The 21,134-nt window shown below is 39.2% G+C and overlaps 5 protein-coding genes across 15 annotated transcripts; all 5 read right to left on the bottom strand.

Moving 5' to 3' along the window:
* Window positions 1–1,457: 1,457 nt before the first annotated feature.
* Window positions 1,458–6,143, bottom strand: LOC121796283 (protein FAR1-RELATED SEQUENCE 2-like). 9 transcript variants are annotated; one of them, XM_042195097.1, is made up of 9 exons: window positions 6,050–6,143; window positions 3,770–5,977; window positions 3,613–3,672; window positions 3,462–3,530; window positions 3,298–3,363; window positions 3,152–3,223; window positions 2,962–3,018; window positions 2,804–2,875; window positions 1,458–2,723 (listed from the first exon to the last, which is right to left on the bottom strand). In XM_042195097.1, the coding sequence occupies exons 2-9, from the start codon at window positions 5,759–5,761 to the stop codon at window positions 2,691–2,693; spliced, it is 2,421 nt and encodes an 806-aa protein (XP_042051031.1). In that variant the 5' UTR covers window positions 5,762–5,977; window positions 6,050–6,143; the 3' UTR covers window positions 1,458–2,690. The 9 variants fall into 9 exon arrangements, 7 of the variants coding, with proteins under 7 accessions (XP_042051031.1, XP_042051034.1, XP_042051032.1 ...); XM_042195100.1 differs by having other exon boundaries at window positions 3,770–5,912; window positions 6,046–6,128; XM_042195098.1 differs by having other exon boundaries at window positions 6,046–6,127.
* Window positions 6,144–6,676: 533 nt separating this feature from the next.
* Window positions 6,677–7,339, bottom strand: LOC121794034 (keratin, type I cytoskeletal 9-like). Its single transcript, XM_042192044.1, has one exon. It carries the CDS (start codon window positions 7,267–7,269, stop codon window positions 6,853–6,855), a length of 417 nt encoding a protein of 138 aa, XP_042047978.1. The 5' UTR covers window positions 7,270–7,339; the 3' UTR covers window positions 6,677–6,852.
* A 247-nt stretch (window positions 7,340–7,586) lies between these two features.
* LOC121793647 (probable acyl-[acyl-carrier-protein]--UDP-N-acetylglucosamine O-acyltransferase, mitochondrial) lies at window positions 7,587–10,829 on the bottom strand. 2 transcript variants are annotated; one of them, XM_042191687.1, is made up of 10 exons: window positions 10,677–10,829; window positions 10,427–10,522; window positions 9,781–9,877; window positions 9,579–9,687; window positions 9,106–9,198; window positions 8,889–9,005; window positions 8,712–8,795; window positions 8,447–8,551; window positions 8,015–8,101; window positions 7,587–7,936 (listed from the first exon to the last, which is right to left on the bottom strand). In XM_042191687.1, the coding sequence occupies exons 1-10, from the start codon at window positions 10,759–10,761 to the stop codon at window positions 7,817–7,819; spliced, it is 993 nt and encodes a 330-aa protein (XP_042047621.1). In that variant the 5' UTR covers window positions 10,762–10,829; the 3' UTR covers window positions 7,587–7,816. The 2 variants fall into 2 exon arrangements, with proteins under 2 accessions (XP_042047621.1, XP_042047620.1); XM_042191686.1 differs by having other exon boundaries at window positions 9,781–9,905; window positions 10,422–10,522.
* Window positions 10,830–11,854: 1,025 nt separating this feature from the next.
* LOC121796286 (serine acetyltransferase 5-like) lies at window positions 11,855–14,096 on the bottom strand. The gene is made up of 2 exons (XM_042195107.1): window positions 13,713–14,096; window positions 11,855–12,519 (listed from the first exon to the last, which is right to left on the bottom strand). Exons 1-2 carry the CDS (start codon window positions 14,094–14,096, stop codon window positions 12,028–12,030), a joined length of 876 nt encoding a protein of 291 aa, XP_042051041.1. The 3' UTR covers window positions 11,855–12,027.
* LOC121796285 (mitochondrial carrier protein CoAc2-like) lies at window positions 14,067–19,077 on the bottom strand. 2 transcript variants are annotated; one of them, XM_042195106.1, is made up of 8 exons: window positions 18,137–19,077; window positions 16,426–16,511; window positions 16,103–16,310; window positions 15,691–15,817; window positions 15,402–15,586; window positions 15,199–15,321; window positions 14,932–15,115; window positions 14,067–14,202 (listed from the first exon to the last, which is right to left on the bottom strand). In XM_042195106.1, exons 1-7 carry the CDS (start codon window positions 18,299–18,301, stop codon window positions 14,951–14,953), a joined length of 1,059 nt encoding a protein of 352 aa, XP_042051040.1. In that variant the 5' UTR covers window positions 18,302–19,077; the 3' UTR covers window positions 14,067–14,202; window positions 14,932–14,950. The 2 variants fall into 2 exon arrangements, with proteins under 2 accessions (XP_042051040.1, XP_042051038.1); XM_042195104.1 differs by lacking the exon at window positions 14,067–14,202 and having other exon boundaries at window positions 14,743–15,115; window positions 18,137–19,076.
* Between the last annotated feature and the right edge of the window lie 2,057 nt (window positions 19,078–21,134).

Genomic DNA, 21,134 nt, shown 5'->3' on the forward strand with positions numbered 1-21,134 from the left:
TTCTTAAAGCAAACAGTTAATACTTCATTAATCACTTTTTAAATCTTTATAATTTATTGAAAATTATCTTTATCGTACCGAAAAGTACCTCCACTAGTTCTTGCTAATTGCCTATAAAGAAATATCCTTTCCCAACTTCCTAGTTCTTTTTCGAGTGCTAAACTTATTTTTTAAGGATTGGATCTAATCCCTGTGATTAGCCACAATATGATATAATTTGTGCAAAGTGTTCACAATCCATCGGTTTGCCGTAAATAATTCACCTAAACCTTTTTCTATTACCGTGTTAATACGTGGAGTACTATTTTTCAATTCGGATACCCTCATAAATTATTATCAAAAGCATCAAATTTATATCACATTAAAGTTTAATATAACTTGCTTTATTCTTTAATTGATCTTTTTTTTGAACGTTCAAGAAGGGAAAAAGGAATAAATCAAAATTTGTTTAATATCACATGTAAATTTGATTATCTAATATAACTAATAATTTGTGAGGTATCAGTATGAAAAGAAATAGAGCTAAAAGAATAAATATCTAAATATATGTATGCATTGATAATCTTAATGATCAACTCACAATGCATAGAGAGGTAGAGGTAGATAAATTCTTGGAAACTCACAGCTTTCCAACATGAATACTTAGTCATATTGAATAATGAGGTTGGCTTAATGGTTTCAAATTTCAATTAGAAGAAATTCATGGAAACTAGAATGAAATCTACTTACTACAATGCATGTATAGTCAATATTCAATTAATATGTTTAACAAAAAAGATTAGTCTTCCATATTAGTCAATAGTCATTATGGTATAACCTCATATTAGCACGGTAGTTGCACCTTCCAATTAAATAATCTTAAAAATTTCTTATGAGCATTCACAACGGTACCAAAAGAATAGAAGCAACCTGAGACCATTCACAACGATACCAAAAGAATGGAATAAACATGAGAACATGAGGCACAACTGAGGAACGTCGGAGGGAGCAAGGAGGACCACGTCTTGGGCAACCCATTCACAAATGATACCAAAAGAAAGGAATGAACCTGAGGACATGAGGCACAACCGAGGAACGTCCGAGGGAGCAAGGCGAACCGCAGCTTGGGCCACCTAGCCGCTAACAGTCTGGCCCAGGCTGCATGCCCTCGTCCACTCACATTGTACCACGTGGCAACGATCATTTTTCTTTAATTTATCATATAAATCTTCAATTTCTTCACAATTTTATTTATTTGTTTCAATTTCATTTAATTAATTTTCTTTATTTTATTAGTTTGTTTTGGTTTCATAAATATTGCAATTAAAATAAAATTTAAATTGTAAATTAATAAATAAATGATGAATTAAAAATTAAGTGGTGGAACGACGAATAACACAAGCCGGACCTAATTTGTGGCAAGTGAATTGTGGGTGTTTGAAGTCTGGCCTAAAAAACTGATGTGATGTGATGCGGCATGTGAATAGTATAGGTCTGATTCATTCCTTGCGTTGTAAATGGTCTAAAATATTGGTATATTTACAAAAAAAAACACTATTCTGTATCCTCTCTCCATACACAACAACCTTGCAATTTTCAGAAACAAGCAACTGAATTGCATAGCTCAACAATTTTCATAAATGTAACTTGCAAGAAAATAAACTAAACCAACCAACTTAATACTTTCTACAAGGAATGAATATTATAAATCATCTTGGTGTAGCACAGCTCAAGTGATAATGGAATTAAGCAACTTACCCTATTTGGCACACTCCCAATTGATGCTGATAATATACTATGTGACTTCTCAAAAGCTCAAGCGTGCATCGGCACAGCAAGCAGTATCCACCGAGAGAGTGAGGCATATATCTCGCTTCTAGTTGGACAAGAGAGGATCAGTCTTCCGAGGGGGAAAGAGAAAGACCAGCATTCGCAAAATATACTCGAGGAATCACCCTTTCCATCTCTGCATAACAAAGCTCGTCAGCTCCCAAAACTTAAACAAGCACTGGCAGCAGAGAAGCAAATGGAGATCAGAATTAATTATATTAGTATTTGACAATATTTCAATGATTGTAGCTCAAATTCAGCACCAAGTTCTGCCAATGAGTACCCTAAACTAGAGAGTACTGCTAAAACAGATCATTCTTTTCTAGCATCTCTAGTTATGTCAAACGAGTTGCCACTAGTGAGAAAGTAATCGAATATTTCTTATTACTCAGCAACAAACATGAAGTTCATCGTTCTGAATCACACCTTAGAGTTTAACAGTCGTGTCCATACAAGTAGGTGCAGAACTTCATTATGGACACGAATACAATGTTTTCAGTCAATTGACATCAAGGATTAAAGAAAGAATAATTAGGCAGTACACGTGTACTGTGGCTCATGTGTTTTTATTTATAAGAGTACGCAGTAGTGTAATTTATCTTCTCTGCATATTAATTTACCTCAATGAATTAGTTCATAAAATAGAAATTTACAAGCAAATGTTAAAGTGACAGATTTATAGCATCAATTCAATCACAATCACCTAATTTTGCTTAAGCCAAGGCAACCAAAAAACTACGGAAAATTGTTGCATAGCATGACACATTGATATGAAAATTTGATGTAGATAATACTATATAAACATGTTTGGAAGAGCGAATTCATCAAAAGCAGAACTACCCTTCTAACTGAATCAGCAGATCACCAAACCTCCAAGCATGTTAATCGTGCAAATGCTTTGGCATCGTGTGTTCCTGCAGTGGCCAGAGAGAACAAAAACTTAGCAGAAAAGCGTATAGAAAAGCATGCGGAAGTTTTCTCATACAAATATTACATTGTGCAAGCTATCCCGTAGTTGAGAACAACCTTCCAGGGACGGGGGCCTGAAGCTAAAGTGGCCCTGCAACTACAAATATAGTTTTCAAGAGTTGAAGCTGATGCATAAGAACTCATTATGTTTCTCAAACAACTTATGTCCGCTCAATCATATACCATAGCATGCAGACTCTGTTGGGCAGCATGAAGGCTGGAACGTGCTGAAAAATTCCCCTAGATTGGAAAAGAAAGTCAAGGTCAAATTAAAAGAAGATGTGCTTCACATAGAAATACATCTGAATGCAATGATTAACCAAACAACTTATATTTACAGATACTTAAGGTCACAATGATTCAATCATCATACCAGAACACCCTGCATAAGTGATTGGTCACTGTAGTAGCAATCTTGTAATGGCAATGGTGAACTCAAATGTCCCTGTAAATATAACGATCGTTTAGATACAAGTACAAGAATCTAGTATATGCATAAGCAAAAAAACAGATCTATACCGGTCCTTGACCGCCATGTTCTGCAATAGAGTAACTATTGACAATGGGGATTTTTAACCCAGGTTCCTGCAGATTTTAAGGTTCACTACGACTCCTTGAAGTTAGGAAAAGAAAAGGGAAAATAGGAGATTGATTGTGAAGAATGAGATATATATCTGACGTACCATCCCATGAAGGTCCTGCTGAGACATGTAAGAATCATGAAGCCTATGTGATCTTTGGTTCATCTGCTCCTATGAAAATGGTATAGAGTTGCATAAACATACACAGTTGTCAACGGACATGCATAAACTAGGATCACAAAAGGGAACAAACCACATCATGACCGCTTTCCTCCATCCCAGTAGGCCATGTTTCAGGCTCAGCTGCTAGTACCTATCAATGAGATGATCAACATTAGGACACAAATTCACAAGCCCAAAATTTGCTTCAAGTATGCCAGTGTCTGCAGAAAACTAAAACAAAATTTAACCTTCCGTTTTTTTGGAACTTTTATCTTTGATGCCATTGCACTTTTATCATTATTCTGTCCAATATCCAAAAGACCATGAGCAGCAGTCTTGGTGGTCTCCATGATGCTCTTTACAGAATAGTTCAAGCGCGCACAGTGCTCCATTGCTTCTTCTAGAGCATGATGAGAAACTTTGTAAGCATCCTCCGATATCGAACCCTCCTCACTTAATCTAGTAGAAAGTTTGCAAATATCATTAAAGCGATGGACCCTCAAGTTTGTATTGGCTGATGCTTGATGAGGAATATTTATAATCTTTGCAGCTCGTGTCCATCGCTTCAGTACAGAGTTTGACGGAATAGTGGAAATGCCTGATAGTTGGAGAACTGATAAGGTGTGTCTGCAGAGATATCCACTATATTCAAACAAGCGGCACAGACAATGGATGCCATATATTCCTCTATTCCAGGAGACGGTGAAGGTTTGTTTCCTTTCAAGATCATGAACTTTATATAGAATTGTTTCCCCATCTTCGCCTTCTTTTTCAGGAGTGCACGAAAGAATTCCTGAAACTTCAGCTTGAAACTTTCTAAATATTGCATTTGTGTAGATTTTAGACATTTGCTTCTCAAAAGGTGAATGACAAATCAATATTGGTCCACTGCTGCGAGTTTCAGCCTCTGCCTTAACTTCTTGTTCACACCACTCGTGCAAAAATAATTTGTATTGATCGATGAACTCGTGAAAAGTAGTTTCCTTTTGCAGGTACTTGTCAAAAAAAGACCCTACACTTTGTGATCTCTCAACTGTACAAAACCCACAAAGAAAAACCTCCCTCATATAAGTAGGAACCCATTTTCTACGGTCATCATACAATGATTGCACCCACTTATCATCTGCGAGATCAAATTGCTTGACCATTTTGTGCCACCTCTTATAAAATTCTTCGCTTGTCCCAGATCTATACATGCATTTCTTAAATTCCATCAAAATAAGTGCGGATTCATCAAATTCGCCACTTAGATTTTGACCAACTGTGGTGAAGACATGCCAAGGACAAAAGCAATGGAAAGCATTAGGAAAAACATCATGTGCGGCTTCAGCAAATGACCTATCATTATCAGTGATAACAACTTTCGGACCATGCGCAGCAACTGATCTAAGCCAAGTGCGCATCAACCAAGTAAAGCTAGACTTCGTTTCATCTCCAATCAAGGCACACCCAAGCAAAATGAACTGAAAATGATTGTTCACCCCAACAATAGGTACAAAAGGAATTCTATACTTGTTTCTGATGTAATGTGCATCAAAGAAGACCACATCACCGAAAAATGCATAGTCATTCCTACCTTTCTGATCAACCCAAAACACATTTCTCATACGTGCTTCAGCATCAAGATCTAACACATAGTAAAACCCCGGAGCCTCAGCTTGCATACGCATGAAATAATCCATCAACAACTCTACATCCCTCTCGTCTAAAACCAGCTGCAGCCCTTTCCTTTCGCAGGCAGCATCGGCCTCCTTATTCTTCCTCCCCCTTATAGCGTTATAGAAATCACTAGTCGAAATTTCGTGATTATGCCCCTCCACAAAATTGTACACAAACCACTTCCCCTCTGACCTTTTCTTCACATGCATGCTAGCTTTGCAGTCCGTCTTGGCACACGGCCTTTGACTCATACTCGTGCTGGACTGTGGCCTACTCCCGAACCTAGAACACGCGATCTTTATATCAATGAACTTGCCAGATTTTTTGGACCTTCGACTAGCTTTTATCGTGATGCCAAATCCAACCGACCGAGCATACTCCCTATAGAAGAAATAGGCCCCTTCCTTCGTCTCGAATTCCATACCATTTTGAGGCATGTAACTCTCTACCCTGCCTCTACTATCACTCGAGACATTCAACTTCACTCCATCTCCCATAATTTCATCATGAACCACAATTTCATCATCACCGCCATCATTATTTCTTATCTCCAACGATGGCAATTCTAAGTCAATCTCCATATGCAGACATCTAATCAGAAATATTTCCCTCCAAAATTGACCTGATAAAACTGGATTAATCAAAATTCACCGACTTCTGCCATATTTCCCCAAAATTCATGAAATTCATCCCGCTTCTGAATCAAATCAGGCTTCATTTCCATTGTGTAGACTAAGCAAAAAACAGGAACATTCTCATTTCTCGGAGGCAATTAAGCTATATAGAACCAAAATTAACTGCATTCACGTAGATAATTTCCGTCACCAATAAGGGAAAAAACAAAAGGAAAAGCACAATATTGTACCTACAGTTCTCAGTTGCTGTCTTGTCGCTTGCAGTTGAGGAGACACAGTTCTTCGCTCATAGCCATCGAGATGAAGGTTTTACGGTTTATTATGTTTTGACCTCTGTAGTTTTTTATAATTAATTCTAACCCCCTATTTACTTTGGGAGTATAATATGTAGCCCAATCGAAAATATGGAGTTTTTAACTAATTTATTTTAATTTAATCAATTATCGATTAGTGATTTTGGTGTCTACAACAATTTTCTAACCACTGTTTAATTTCCCTCAATAGTTTTAACTAATTAATTCAATCAGTTGATGTGAAATATAAACTTATATTAAAATCATTTTTTATTCTCTTATTTAACAAAAGTAGTGATTAAAAATTAATCAATTACTGATTTTGGTGTCTAGAACAAGAATTTTGTGTGTACGTGTGTTGCTCCATCGTATGCTATATTTCTTCATAGCAATATGAATTTCACACAACTCATTTTTTAAAACTATTTCACCCAAAGCTGTTCAAGCCACGATCAGCCCGAAGGAACAACATTGGATCACATACCGAAGGTATTATTCTGAGAAAAAGATGATCAATAATGGTTCTTCACTACACCCAATCTACTAGAACGAGAATGAGAAAGAAACATTTTACTAACTATGTTGCCTTTTTCATATATTACTATTATTTTATTATAATAACACAAAAGCAGCATTTTCACACACACGTAGTATAGTAAGGCAGAAGAAGTCCTATAAAAGCATCAAGTATGCTCTACTTGTCACACTACATAATGCTACACTTAAACTTATACAATTCCATATTCAACCACGCTTGTTATTATTGTCTCCATCGCCGTCGCTGCCTTCGTTCCCGTTGCCACTCCCGTGACCGCCTCCGTGAGCGCCACCGCTGCCTGAACCATAACCATATCCGGAGCCCGAGCCAGACCCCGACCCAAACCCGAAACCGGACCCCCTCGCAAACCCGTTAGGAGACTTGCCCGAGCCCGATCCGTAGCCCCACCCGGATGTCGGGGTGGAGCCCCATCCCCAGCTATAGTCCCAGCTCGGGGCGTGGGCTTCCCCGCTACCTCCGGTGGGAGTCTCCGAAGCGCCACTAGGCTCCGATGAGCCCATCAACCTTCGTCTTCCACCTTCACCACCAAAGCTATGTGCCCAACAATTGATCGAAGCTAAGAGAAGTAGGCATATTGCGACATGGAGAATTGTTGTACGCATTTTGAACTGATTGATTTTTATGATGATTCAGTTAGATGAGGAAGTTTATATAATTCATATGACTTATGGCGGTAGGCAATTGATTTAGGCAAGCACTATATATAGTGGGATATTAAAAGGGACATGCAATATTTGAGTAGATTTCCCCCCACTATACATATATGATCTGTATCGCCACAAAGGATTTGCACCACCGCCTATTCTAGAAATTAATGCCAAAACCACAACTTTGCAACTAAATGGTCCCTTCAAAAAAAATAATATCTTGGATATTGAGATTGTAAGTTTGTAACTAGAGTGTAATGAAAACAAGTAGATAGGATCAATCATGGATTCAAATTGGTGGATGTCAAATTTACATGCTCTCAAAACTAGTGCTAAAATCTTGAAATGTCTAGACTTGTGATACATACTGTTATACAAAGAAGAGTCTCAGGATTTTCCCATATCAAAATTTAAATGACATCTGCCAAAAACCAGATAATTTTTTATGGCAAGGTTGATATCTGTGATAAGCAGATAACAAGAAATTACCCAGCATTCAGTATTAAGATCCAACCCGTGACCTAAACTTGCAAATGCCACGGCGATCCTCAGCAAAAGAATCCCGAATGGATTCAACCATCAAGCAGACGGCTGCTACTTGACCCAATTCGTCATCCTTCTCCTGAGAGGGGGGGGGGGGCATTTAGGAGGATAATGTTATCCCAGCAGGTGAACGAATATGAAAAGAGAAGCGAAGTACCAGTTCGGTCAGCCGGTCTTCAATGCTATGACAACTTCCTTCGCTAGGCATAAATATTTTTCGATAAGCTGTTCTCAGGCTCTTTATCTGGGAGACATCAGGAAAAGTTAGTCATGGTCGGAATGAAAACAATACAAAGTACTGTTATATAACGAGTATACACGAACATCCTTCTGTTTTCTTTTTCTTCTTTTATCTCTAGTTTGGGGACTTGAATTGAGATTTCCAATAATGAGTTTGATGTCTAAAACATAGGAAATCTGTATGGAATGCACATAACTGAGTTGAATTTTATCGGATGAGATATTGAGAATGGGTTCCGGATCCAACAATTCCAGGGGAAAAGGTTGTTAAAAAGGAGGAAGATCTATTAAATTTAATTCACTAGATTGAAATCACATTACAATATATATAAACTGACTGAAAACCAACCTCCCCAACTGAAAACCCACGGCGCCTTAGGCCTTCGAGATTTAATCCGCGTAGCTCAGCTCGTTCACCAGAGACCATTGTGTATTTGGGTACATCTTGAGAAACCTTTGAGGTGCATCAAAGGGATTAAATAAAAATGAGGTGTGAGCAAATGATAAACTTGTCATTAAACACCATCAGTTCTGGTTCTAGCATGGCATGCTTCAATGCTCATTGAAGAGAAAATTATAACACAATCAAGAATATGTCAAGCACATGTCCTTACCACTGACCCGCCACCAATGAAAGAAAAAGAACCAATATGACAAAACTGATGTATAACCGTGGCCCCTGCGGTGTGAGTATAATTCTGCAATATCACAAATTTCACAACCTTGTCATTACATCAATTAAACAATAGAATCTAAGAATTCAAGTTAGAGGCAAAGACTTAGAGCTACACCTCCACATTTACATGGCCTGCCAACAGAGTATTATTTGCAAAAATGTTATAGTTGCCCATTTTGCAGTCATGTGCAATGTGACAAGATCCCATTATGAGATTATTAGCACCGATGATCTGTTGATGAAAATATTGTTAGGTATAGGATATTTGACTAATGATACACTTCATATCCCAAAGCAGCGTAAAATAATGAGCAAAAAGTCATGTTACTTACTGTTTTTTCATCGGGGTGTGAGGATCTATGAATAGATACATATTCTCTGATCTCATTGTTGTCCCCAATCTCGAGGAAACATTCGTTCCCTGGCTAAAATAAATGGTTTGAATTTGAGTATGCATACTTGATATAAAAAAGTGGAGAAAGTCGGTATCCTCACTATACTCTATAGTGCAAGGATATTATCTACTTTATTTTCACCAATCTCACCCCACTTCTGTCAGAGCATTTTTTTCTCAGTAAATTACCAAATAAATGAGTTCTTTAGGTATCAATAAATCCAGAGCATGCTGAATTGCTACTATCTCATAAACCATGCCATATTTCTTTGCTGTTCGAAAAATCAACATAAAAATTCTTTACACTAATCAAAGTGCGAGAATCAGAATTTTGACACTAATCAAGTACTAGCTTTTTTTCTTTTTTTTTGTATAGAGATTGCAATGAGAGATGTTGGTTTTGCAACCTACCTTATACTTCAAATCTTGACATTTAATGCCTACAACCGCATGATGCCCGATTAAATTGTTATTTCCAATAACAGTACTACCAGGAAGATCATCACCAACCACAGCACCCCTATAGACACAGTAGGCAGATTCAGCTTTGAATGGATGGAACACAGACAACTTTCTTTAAACCAGTATTATATGTAAGCTACAATTATCTTACATCATCAAAGTGCAGTCATCCCCTATCTTTGTATGTCCACAGACATGGCTCCCCGGGTATAACTGACAACCATTTCCTAAATTTGCAGAAGGTCCAACTGTGCAAAACGGACCAACAGAAACACCCTGGATTTAGATAAGACTTAATCAGTTACAATATCTTAAAAATCCAAACAAACTCAGTATCTCTGTACAATTACAATTTCATTCCCATTCCTCAAAATATCCCGAAAGGTAGTATCTCGGTGGCACAAGGAATATTAGCCTATCAATGGCTTTTGAGGAACTGTTTTCCAATTAAGTCCTTTTCCATAGAAAAGACTCGACGATTTATTTCCAGTTACCCAATTCCTCAGAGAATGTAGAACATAACCAATTCATCAAAACCTCAGCTTCTTACAAAGATTCTCAGCTTCATCTTGTTCACAAGTAACAGAGTTCATCTCATTTTCATTTATTGACTCAATTTGCATCTTACGGGTATCGCAGTCGATAATATACATACTATTCGCATTAATTTCACAACACAAGTTACAATAAAGAGCTTGGCTACAATCTTTCATCAATTACTGTAAATTTTCCATATTAATTTAAAGTGCTTGGCTACAATCTTCTAACATTACTGGAAATTGATGTCAATACCTGACCTAATATGGCATCCGGATGAACAACGGCAGATGGATGAATAAAACTAGAACTGCCCCCTGTTTCCATACAGCTCATTTTCTGCTCCTCCTTAAAATCTGCCAACGGAATAACGCTGATAAAAGATACTCCATAGATAGGCACAAGCGTAGTTTTATGTGAGCATACATATACATTCATATAATCATATCTATCATATGCATATGTAATGAGGCATAGATGCTAGAGCAAAAATAAGAAGTGTAAACATACTGGGGAGTGAGGTGGAGAAGCATCGCTGATGGAGTCGTTGAGCTGCAAAGGACAATGGCCTTCGAATTCCGAGAAGCAAAGCCATCGTCAAGAATTTGGGGGTTTTGCGGCATTCATAGGTTTACCAGTTGAAAAATTAGCAGAATATGAGCTTGAAGTCGACTTATTGAATTGTTTCTATTCATCATGCCAAATATTAAATATAAAAAATAATTTAAAATCGATGAATAATACTCCCTTCGTCTCCCGAGTCACATTTTTCCATTTCCGTTCATCCCCAATTAAGAGTCACACTTCATTTTTACCATAAATGATAGGTAGGTCTCACATTCCACTAACTCACTTCACTCACATTTTATTATAAAACCAATATAAAAAAGTGGGTCTCACATTACACTAACTTTATCAACTCACTTTTCTTTACATTTCTTAAAACTAGTGCCCGGTCAAAGTGTGACTCTTAATCGGGGACGGAGGGAGTATTTTGAAAGAATTGCCGAAAAAATCGTGTTTTGATCAAATTCTCATATTTCCCACAATTTTTAAAGTTAGATTTGTTCGTAGTTGCCTTGTGAGGAAAAAATGTAAATGTCTACATGGAATATACTCCTATTATTGATATTTTTAATCTAGTAGTACATCGTTTATGTATGAAGCGACGACATTATTTGACTCATCGATGGTGATGTCAGCATTTGACTTCCAATTGTTACAATAGATACAATTTTGCAAAAAAAAAATTGTCATAGCAATTTGCCCTCTTTTAAAAGATTGATTGAACATGTCTTGGACTGGAATTGTGTTATTTGGCAAACAAAAATGTAACTTTCATTTTTAAGTCAAATGGTCACTAAAAATCACAAACTTATGCAAAATTCGGCAGAGTTTGTCGAAAAAATTATACTCCTGCTAAACTTTAATCTAGTAGACAATTTCTTGCTATTGACGATTTTTCCCAAATCAAAGCTGTTATGGCCCAAATTAAAATTTACGTGTTGAATCAATTATGCACAAAAATAACAAATTTATATGCGCGCGCACACATCTATATAACAATAGAATCTCAATATAAATACCCTTAATCATAATCATTGTTTATAACTTCAAGATCACCATTAAACTGGATAAATATATGGGCTACAATGATCTGTAATTTTGTATGTACAATCAACAGCTTGTTGTGAGGCAAATGGAGAATGAGGTTTCATTTATTCCAACTTATACCATAATCAAGTAAAGTATAACGGTCACAGACAATGAGGATTTATTACTAAGATATGTAGTTACCTTGTAACAGTCCTCACAGCCACCTATCAAGCTAATAATCCTAAACATTACCGAACGATCGGAATCATATTATATAGTCCGACCACTCAGACATAAACGATGTGTGATCCATCGACTCCCCAGGGATCTCCTCGTGCTTCGTTGGCTGTCCCTTCCCACCCACTAATCGGGCTGGATTACCCACAGCTGTTGTTCTTGGCGGTACATCTATCAGCACCACCGACCCTGCGCCAATCTTGGCCCCCTCCCCGATCATCACGTTTCCAAGTATAGTCGCCCCAGCACCAATGAGAACTCCGTCACCAATCTTAGGGTGCCGGTCACCACTTGACTTGCCAGTTCCTCCCAATGTTACGTGGTGGAGGATGGAGACATTGTTTCCAATTACAGCAGTCTCGCCTACTACAACTCCTGTTGCGTGATCAAAGAGGATGCCTTTTCCAATTCTTGCACCTGGGTGGATGTCAACAGCAAAGACATCTGAAATTCGAGCTTGAAGTGCAAGTGCTAGAGGCTTTCGTGATTGAGTCCACAGCTTGTGAGCCACTCGGTGAGCCTGAATGCACATATATGACCACTTCAGATAGGTATTTGAGCAAAGCTTTAGAACAGTTCATGCAACACATGATTAAAAACGCAGAACTCTATTATCCAAAGAGCAGAATCGAGCATATTCCGACACTGTGTACGTGATACTTCAAAGCATTCATAAAAATGAACAATGAGTAATAATTGGATATCATGCTCATAGAGTGGCCACTGACAATCTTCCTACCAAAATCTTAAACACTGCAATGCCTGTCCCTATAAGGGGCCATACCAATTTGCTTCCAGCATAACCAAAAAATACAGATTATCAAAAGACTGAGTGCTTTCTTAATGTCCAAAAGGTGTTAAAAATGACCTATTGAAGGCCAGATCAATCACTAGAAAGCTGAAAGCCCAACCAAATAAACTTGAGAGATGAATAAGTGTCTATAAGAAAGCAGAAGATCAAACAATTCCTCCATATTGACCCAAGTGTGAAGCTACATAACACCCAAGTTCAGTTCTCTTCCAAACTGAATTGTCCAAGAGGGTTTCCAAAAGGAAAAATAATGCTCAGAATCAATTATTATAAGGAAAAAATTATGAAAGAAAGATGATCAAACCATTCAAATCTTACTCTAGCACGGAAACAAAGTGCAATCAAGCAGATTTCTTCATATTTCAGCTATCATCATGCAAAAAGTAAGAATTTAACCTCTTCTGCAGTAATAGTGTACGGAGTGAATCTTCACTCGACACTGAGGAATGAAATCCTAAAACTACTACTCTAAGAATACAAACATCATAAATAATGATAATCTCATTTTTTTTACCAAAGTAAGCGTTTACTATTGACTTCTGTATTTAATTTTATCAGGTAATAATCACAATTATAATCGCAAAGATCATCAATTCAATTCAGTGAAAACTCATCACACACAATCACTATCACAATCACAATCACAATCACAATCACAATCATTCGTTGAGATATCTCCACCCTCACAAATGCCTCATGAACTATTAACAACTTAGCTAACAGGATAAGCTTCAAACAAATCGAAAATTAAATTCAGCACCATAAATTATCCATTTCATATCACCGCTTAAAATATCTAAGCAAAGCAATCAAATAAGAAGATTTCGATCAATTCGAGCTCCAATTTAGGGCGAGGCGGCAATCAAACAGGTTAAAGTGCTTCTATACAAAGCAATCGATACCTGGCAAGCGAGGAATCCCTTGTAATTGAGAAGGCAGTGGGAGAAGGAGATACAGGCGGGGTCACGGAAGCGGGCGGCGCGGAGGTCGGCGACGGTGGCGGAGCGGAGGGAGGCGTCGGTGGAGAAGATGTTGAGGAAGAGGTCGTAGAGAAGCGTGGAGAGGAGAGTGGAGGAGCAGAGCTTGTTTCCCAAGTGGAAGGAGAGAGAGCGCTCTAAGGAGGAGTGAGAGAGGATTGTGGAGTAGAGATAGCTGGCCAGAGCCGGCTCGGCTTCAGCATCTAGACGAGCCTCGGTCTTGATATGGCCCCACAGCCATTCCTCCTCTTCCATCGAACCCGGCGGTACCTGCGGCGGCGAAGGGTGGCGGAATTCTCCGGCGGGCATTGCGGATGAGGGAACGGCGACGTTTTGGGTGTGGTTAGGGTTCGCCGTTGGAAATGACGGGAAATAATGTCGTATTGCGATTGGATTTGGCTATTAAAATCGATCGCTTTATAAGAAAAACGAAATGAAAGAGAAATAAAAATTAATGACCATTTCCAATTATATTCTTTTTAATATGCATAGAAAATTCTTCATGTTACTTCCGCCAAAATTTAAAAAAATTGTTTTTAGTAAATTGAGATAAAAGTTAAGCAAAAGAGAATATAATTGTAAAGTAAATGAAATTAAATATTTTGTTTTTTATTTAAAGAAAAATAGAAATGAAATACAGCTCAAATAATATAAAATGAGAAAATTATTTATCAAAATGAAAAAATATGTTGTAGCTGCAAAAATAAATAAATATGGGCGTATGAAGGAAAAAAAATATACTAGTGTGAATATTTGATGAGGATAGTTGCATATTGAATAGTAAGTACAATTATTGGACATGAAGTTTGGTTTGTACATCACGACAAGTAATAATTTTAGGATAAGTATGATTCCAAAATCCAAATTATTATATTTATACGCCACTATTGTCCTATTGCCCAAAAAATGAAGTCAAGGTATTATAATTTCATACTATTAGAAATAGATATTTCAGTTTTAAGGGTATTTAACTATAGAATTAATTATAATAAAACCAAATAAATGAGTTGAACAATAGCAAGCTTGCTTGACTCAAATAAATGCCTATATTCAATCTTGAAGTAATTCACTAGTGTACATGTGTGTGTATATATATACTTAACTAAATGATCCTATATGTTGGAGATGGCATTCAACCATATACCTTAGCAAAGAATGAGAGACTATCGTTGAGTTTGAGATAATGAAGGTGATGAAGGAATCGACGACGGCTGCCCGTGTCGTCGCCCCGACGAAACCCCGGTCACGCCCTCGTCTCTCGACGGAACTCTTAGTGACGCCTTCATAACATCGTAGACAGTGAATCCGATTGCGACCGAAGGCATGACCTGAAAATGACGGACGCGCTCACATTGAGTGCTTCCGGGGTTTTAAAACGAGTCGAGTATTTCGCGAAAGAGGTTGCTCTCACCTTGAGGTAGTTGATGCTGAGCCCAGAGAATAACTGCTTCCATCCTTGCATCCGGACAATCGCGACAAGAGATTCAACAGTCCCTTTCGTAGGACTGCTGTCGGATATTATAAGCCGTTGGACCTGCCACGCGACACAGATCTTAGCCGTTCGGGTTTCAAACACGGATATCATGGGGGGTGAGTTGGATGAATGTGTGTTACCTGCATTTGCCGCCTGACGACATCAAGAGGGTACGTGAATGTTTGTCCGAGTAAGCCTGCAACCGAGCCACACACTAGCTTAACCGCGATGTCCTTCTTGCGATCATCGGGGACGTGCCTTTTCATTTCCTCGTAGAAGTAGAATTTCAGTCCAGCGTAAGGAAAGATCCCGTACAGCGATGGAGCTGAGAATGAATGACAATACAAGAGTTGGAAGGAAGTTCGAGTTTTCATAACGTGAGACGAATGCAAACGCATATATTCGAGCCTTTGGACGTAGGAAACATACCAACGCCTCTATAGAGGCCTCTCATGCCAGCCTCTTTGTATATCCGGGAGAAGCAATCCCGGATCCCGTTGTAGATTATATCTTTCCGAGCATGCCTCTGTACAGCGGTCTTCGAGGATTCAACAACCTGCAATGTACTCATTATTGAACACGTTGACAAAAATAGGTTCTTGAAACACCCGATTCAACCATGCCACCCCTAACCACTATAGGACATCTATGTTTGGTGTAAGGCCCTTGTCCGGTTATACATGTGTCGTTAGCTTAATCTTCGTCGTTTTTGTCCATCCCTCGACTCTTTTGGTCCACTATTTTCGGGTTATTCATGTATACAAACTGAAGGGCAATGTTTTCTATCTTAGGATTGAGATGCATTAAGTAGACTTGAGAGACAGAGTTTCGCGGTACTTGCCTGATAAGCCAGTTTCGTCCGAACTAAATCGAGAGGATATGTAAATAGCACAGCTGTTCCTCCCGCAAACGATCCAGCTACGAGGTCAAGGACAGGGCCTCTCCCCACGTCAGGATAGCCCAAGATGATCCATCTTCGATATTCTTCATAAGCCATGTAATGCAGTGCCGCGTAAGGAACAATGCGAGCAACACTAGCTCCATTCCCTCTAATAACAGAACATGATCGAGAATGGTTAGCAAGACTGATGCGACGATTAGAGGAGAATACGAACCAAAGAAAACACTGTCGATGAAATGAAACAACAAAAGATAAAATGCTACCTATAAAAACCAAGCACCCCTTCTGTTTTTGCAATTTTTGAGAAGGATCCCAACAAACCAAGACTATGGAACTCAGATCTTCTGGTCTGGGTAAAATATGAAAAAAGACAAATGTTATTTGCCTTCCCCCCGTCACATATTTCCGTATTACTTTTCCGACAGAGAAGAAAACAGTCTGGTTCACTTGGAACCGATGCAGTTAACCCAGCCCACAAGAACCAAATTTTCATGGCGATAATACACAAGCTTGAAATAAATTCTAAAGTCCACTGAATAAACAACATGAAATGCTCCTCATAAGAATGTTGTATCAAAAGGACCGGGCACAAGTGGAGACAAGACTCACTGTACATTTTCCATTCGTCTGAGGTTGCAACGAGAATAGTGAATGAGGCCTAAAAGATGAATCATATGCTAACCTAGAAGTTCGGTTGATGCAGTAAATGAAGCTTTCATATAGTCATATTGACAGAACATAACCTACTTGCCATGCTTCGGATAGAATCAAGCTTTTCATTACGTATTCAAGGAGAAGGACATTAAAATGAGAGAGAGAGAGAGAGAGAGAGAGAGAGAGAGAGAGAGAGAGAGCACCGAAGGTAACTTAAAAACACATTTTTTTGTTGGAAGTTAACTTAAAAACACATTTTTTGTTTCTCATCAAGGACAAAATTTTACTCGAAGAATATGTAATGGCCGATATGGCCAAGGACAAGGCAGATGCTTCTGTGATCTGATAATTAGAGGAATATTTATGCTGTCAGTATCTTTTTGTTTCTTTGGAGACGGGGACGAATATAAGGAGCCACGTTGATCTCTCAGGTTACAGAAGACTGAACAAGGAGTGAACGATGGAACAAAAGACAAACACAAACACTAGACAAGAAACACACTCTGCCAAAATGCACTTTTAGAAAGCAAGCACTGTTAATTACGGCTCAAAGAGGAAACGTTCATGTAATCATAGGCCAACCAACCACCTATTACAGTGTAACAAATAGCAAATGCAGCATCCAAGAAAAGACCATAAAAGTTCAACAACCTGTGTATAATGCAAACCAACCCCTTCAAATCAAGTGCTACCCACTATATGGATGTACAGTGACAACATAAGATTGATCATCTTTATAATAATCTAATCCTAAAGTATAAGTTGATAGGTACTAAGTATAATAAAGATATGCTTCCAACACCCTAATTCCACACCAGAAATTGGTTAGCAAATATGCTAAGATTGAATTATGTCCAAAATTCTCTCTCTCTCTCTCTCTCAAACAAACAATTCTAAATGCTTGAACCCCCTTACCAATCTCCACATCAGCACAAAAAGGGGCAAAAAGTTGAAGACTTTGAAACAAGATTCAGTTCAAAAATCACAAGAACCAAGAAACCATCTTTGATGAAGAAAACCAAAGTAGAAGTTAGGGACTAATTTATCAGGCTCTGTACATGCTTTCAACTGCAACTTTTGGCAGCAAAAGACTCAGCAATGCCTCCAACACCCTAATTCCACAGCAGAAATTGAATATGTCCAAAATTCTCTCTCTCATAGACACACAATTCTAAATTCTTGAACCCCCCATTAACCCAATCTCCACATCATCAAAAAAGGGGGCATAAAGTTGAAGACTTTCCGACAAAATTCAGTTCAAGAATCACAAGAAAGCAGCTTTGATGATGAAGATGAGGAAAACAAGAGTATGAAGTATACCTGAAACAAGATCTTGACGCGTTCAAGAGGGGCTACGACGGTCTTGGCAAACCCACCAGCCACACCACCGGCAATCAGCTCCTTCACGAAAACAGGCATCCCTTCTATTAATCCATTCACCAAAGCCGCCGCCTTTTTATTCCCGCCATCCCTCTCTTCTCCCATTGTCGTATACAACACCCTTTCAATACAAACCTATATATGGAGAGAGAGAGAGAGAGATGGGCTCTGCTCCCTCTCTCTTTAAAATACCTTCCAAAAATGGATTCTGCTGAGTGCTGACTGAGTTGTGGTGTCGTTTGGGACAAGAATTTGGCTTCGAATCAGCGGTTAATACGCAAGCGGAACAAGTTTATAACGATCTTGGGTAGATTCCAGTTCCCGATTCTTTCAAAAAATATTCAGTAGTTAATGATAGTGGGAATTTTTAGATGGTCTAATTGGGTGTTCTCCATCATGAATGATGCGATGCTTGATTAATTTAGCAAAGAATGTGTGCTGAATTTTTTATGTTTTTACTTTTCTTATTTACTTGTCAATTGTGATATTGCTTGCCCCCTACAAGTCATAAATGTTCAAGCTCAAGAGTCAAGACAGCATGACAATTTTTACTCTCTCTCAATTAGTATATCAAGTCAACTTGATTTGTTTAATGTGTCTTAGTTCTGCCAGTTTTGAATTGATAAATATGATGACATTCGTTGTGAGGTCTTATGAATAAGTGTGTTTTGTGCAATCATGTTTTTAGACATGTTTTTAGCGTGTATATGAGGTTCTATTGGTTTGATTTTGTTAGATCAATGATTTGTTTGGAATCCCATGAGTTTTTGGTGCAATCATGTTATTTTTGTTGTGTATATAAGGGTGTCCACTATAAGCGGACTAGCCCAATAGTCTTGTCCCAGTTTTTGTCCATAGCCTTAATTTTGTTGTCCATAGCCCAAAATTCTATTTTCGCCACTATAGTGGACACCTCCAATAGCCCCAAATTTTATAATCAATTTTTATTTTTAAATATTTTTTAGTTTCAATCAAGTATAATTTAAACAATCGCAGTGTAAATAACTAGAATACGAGGTAATTATGGCTGAATATTCGTTGTATTGCAAACCGGTAAAATTATACAACGAATAATTAAAATAAAATACAACTACAAAACTCCGCCACCGTCTACTCGGTGTCGGAGTCGGCTTCCTCGTCTTCCTCTTCTTCTTCTTCTTCTTCTTCTCCTCTTCCTCTCTCGCTGCTGCCGGCCGCGGTATCCCCAGGCGCATTATCAACCAACCCCACTCGACTCTCAATCCGAGTGATGAGCCTCTTGTAGACGTTCCTGACGTACGGGTCAGTTTCCCCTGTGTATTTGCTGCATACGTCTTGCAGTTGTTGCATCAACTGCACATCTATGGTATTGAACAAAACCTCGTGGGGTTGCACCGTGGGCTGTGGGATTGGGCGGATTGGTGGATGCGCGATCCGGACGCGCCCGCCGATAGGCGGGAGCCACTTCTACCCCCTCTGGCGCTGCGGATAGAGGCCTGTTGTCCCATGGGCCGTCGTCGCCTAGTGTGAGTATCGGCTGGCTCTTCGACTTGCTCGTCGGACTGCTCGAACTCGTGCGAGCCGCTTCCACTGCTGTAGTTGCCGGCAAGGTTGTGCCTTGTGCGCTTTGGCCCAGGAGCTGTTCCCACCTCGTTTGCCACGATCGACCTGAATTTCGGACAATCCGCGAGGACAAGATACTCTTCCCACAAGGTGAACTTCGGCCAGCCCTCCGTGTGGTATTGGCCCTCAGACAGGTTCTTAACATCTGCTGCGCTGCGGCCACTCTCAGCGTGGCGAAGGTTGTTCTCGTATATGGACGCGAACCGCTTGGTCGCATGGAGAATCCTACCCCACTTTTTCCGGAGCTGTTCTGGGTCGCGCCTCTCGGCGCCGGCGGGTTTGAACTCCTCGTATGCAAACATGACGCGCCTCCAAAAGCTCCCCTCAGCCTGATCTGTGCCCACCACGGGATCTGAAGTGATAGCATCCCAAGCTTTCGCCATGGCAATGCTCTCGTCTTTGGTGTATGGCTTGCCCCGGTTGGACACAGAACCAGAGCCACCGCTACCGCCAGTGCCACTGCCCTCGCCACTCGGAATGCCTGCCCCGATTCCTGCCACTTTGATGGATTGCTGCCATATCCCGATTTCTGAGAGTCGGGTGATTCGTCGTCTCCTCGGTGCATTTTTTAGAGAGTGGTTGTGTAGATATTGAGTGGATGAATTTTGTGAAAATGGTGAAAAATAGGTGGTGGGGAGTGGTATTTATAGAGGAATTTTTTTTTTTTTTTAAATCACGCCGCAATAGCCGCGGCGGATAATCACACTATAGTCGCCGCGCCTATAGGCGCGGCTATGTCCCCCCCCCCCCCCCCCCCGCCGCGTCCTCGCCCCGCTGCCGGCGATCGCCCGTCCGCCCACCCCGCCCAAGTCCGCCGCGTCCGCCCCCGGGGCGGACAACTCCCCCACTATAATTCGCCTGCCTACCGCCCCAACCCGCGGCTATAGCCGCGGGCGTCCCATAGTGGACACCCTAACGGTCTCTTGGTTTGATTTTGTTAGACTAGTGATTTATTTGGAATACGAAGAGGCAATGTTTGGTCGAAATATGGTTTATAATTTTCTTTTTATTTCAGAACAAATTGCTATAAAAATCATTAAATTTATTTAATTTGTGATCCGACATTCTATGTGTTACTTTATGGACCAAGTATATTAAATGACGTCGTTTTAATTTATAAAATTATTGATGCAGCTTTGACTATGTATATTTTCCATCTACCACAGACTATTTTTTTCCAAATCTGAGAATGAGATAATTAAGAAAAATGTTAGTAAATTTTTGATATAATCACTATTTGATGAATTTTTTGAAAGATTATTCTTTATTTTAAGTTGAGAGGGAGATTAGTAGTGGGAATTGAACCTTAATTATTTATATTTTTATAGAGAAAGTG

The sequence above is a fragment of the Salvia splendens genome, chromosome 3, assembly GCF_004379255.2.
Source record: "Salvia splendens isolate huo1 chromosome 3, SspV2, whole genome shotgun sequence".
Classification (NCBI taxonomy): domain Eukaryota; kingdom Viridiplantae; phylum Streptophyta; class Magnoliopsida; order Lamiales; family Lamiaceae; genus Salvia; species Salvia splendens.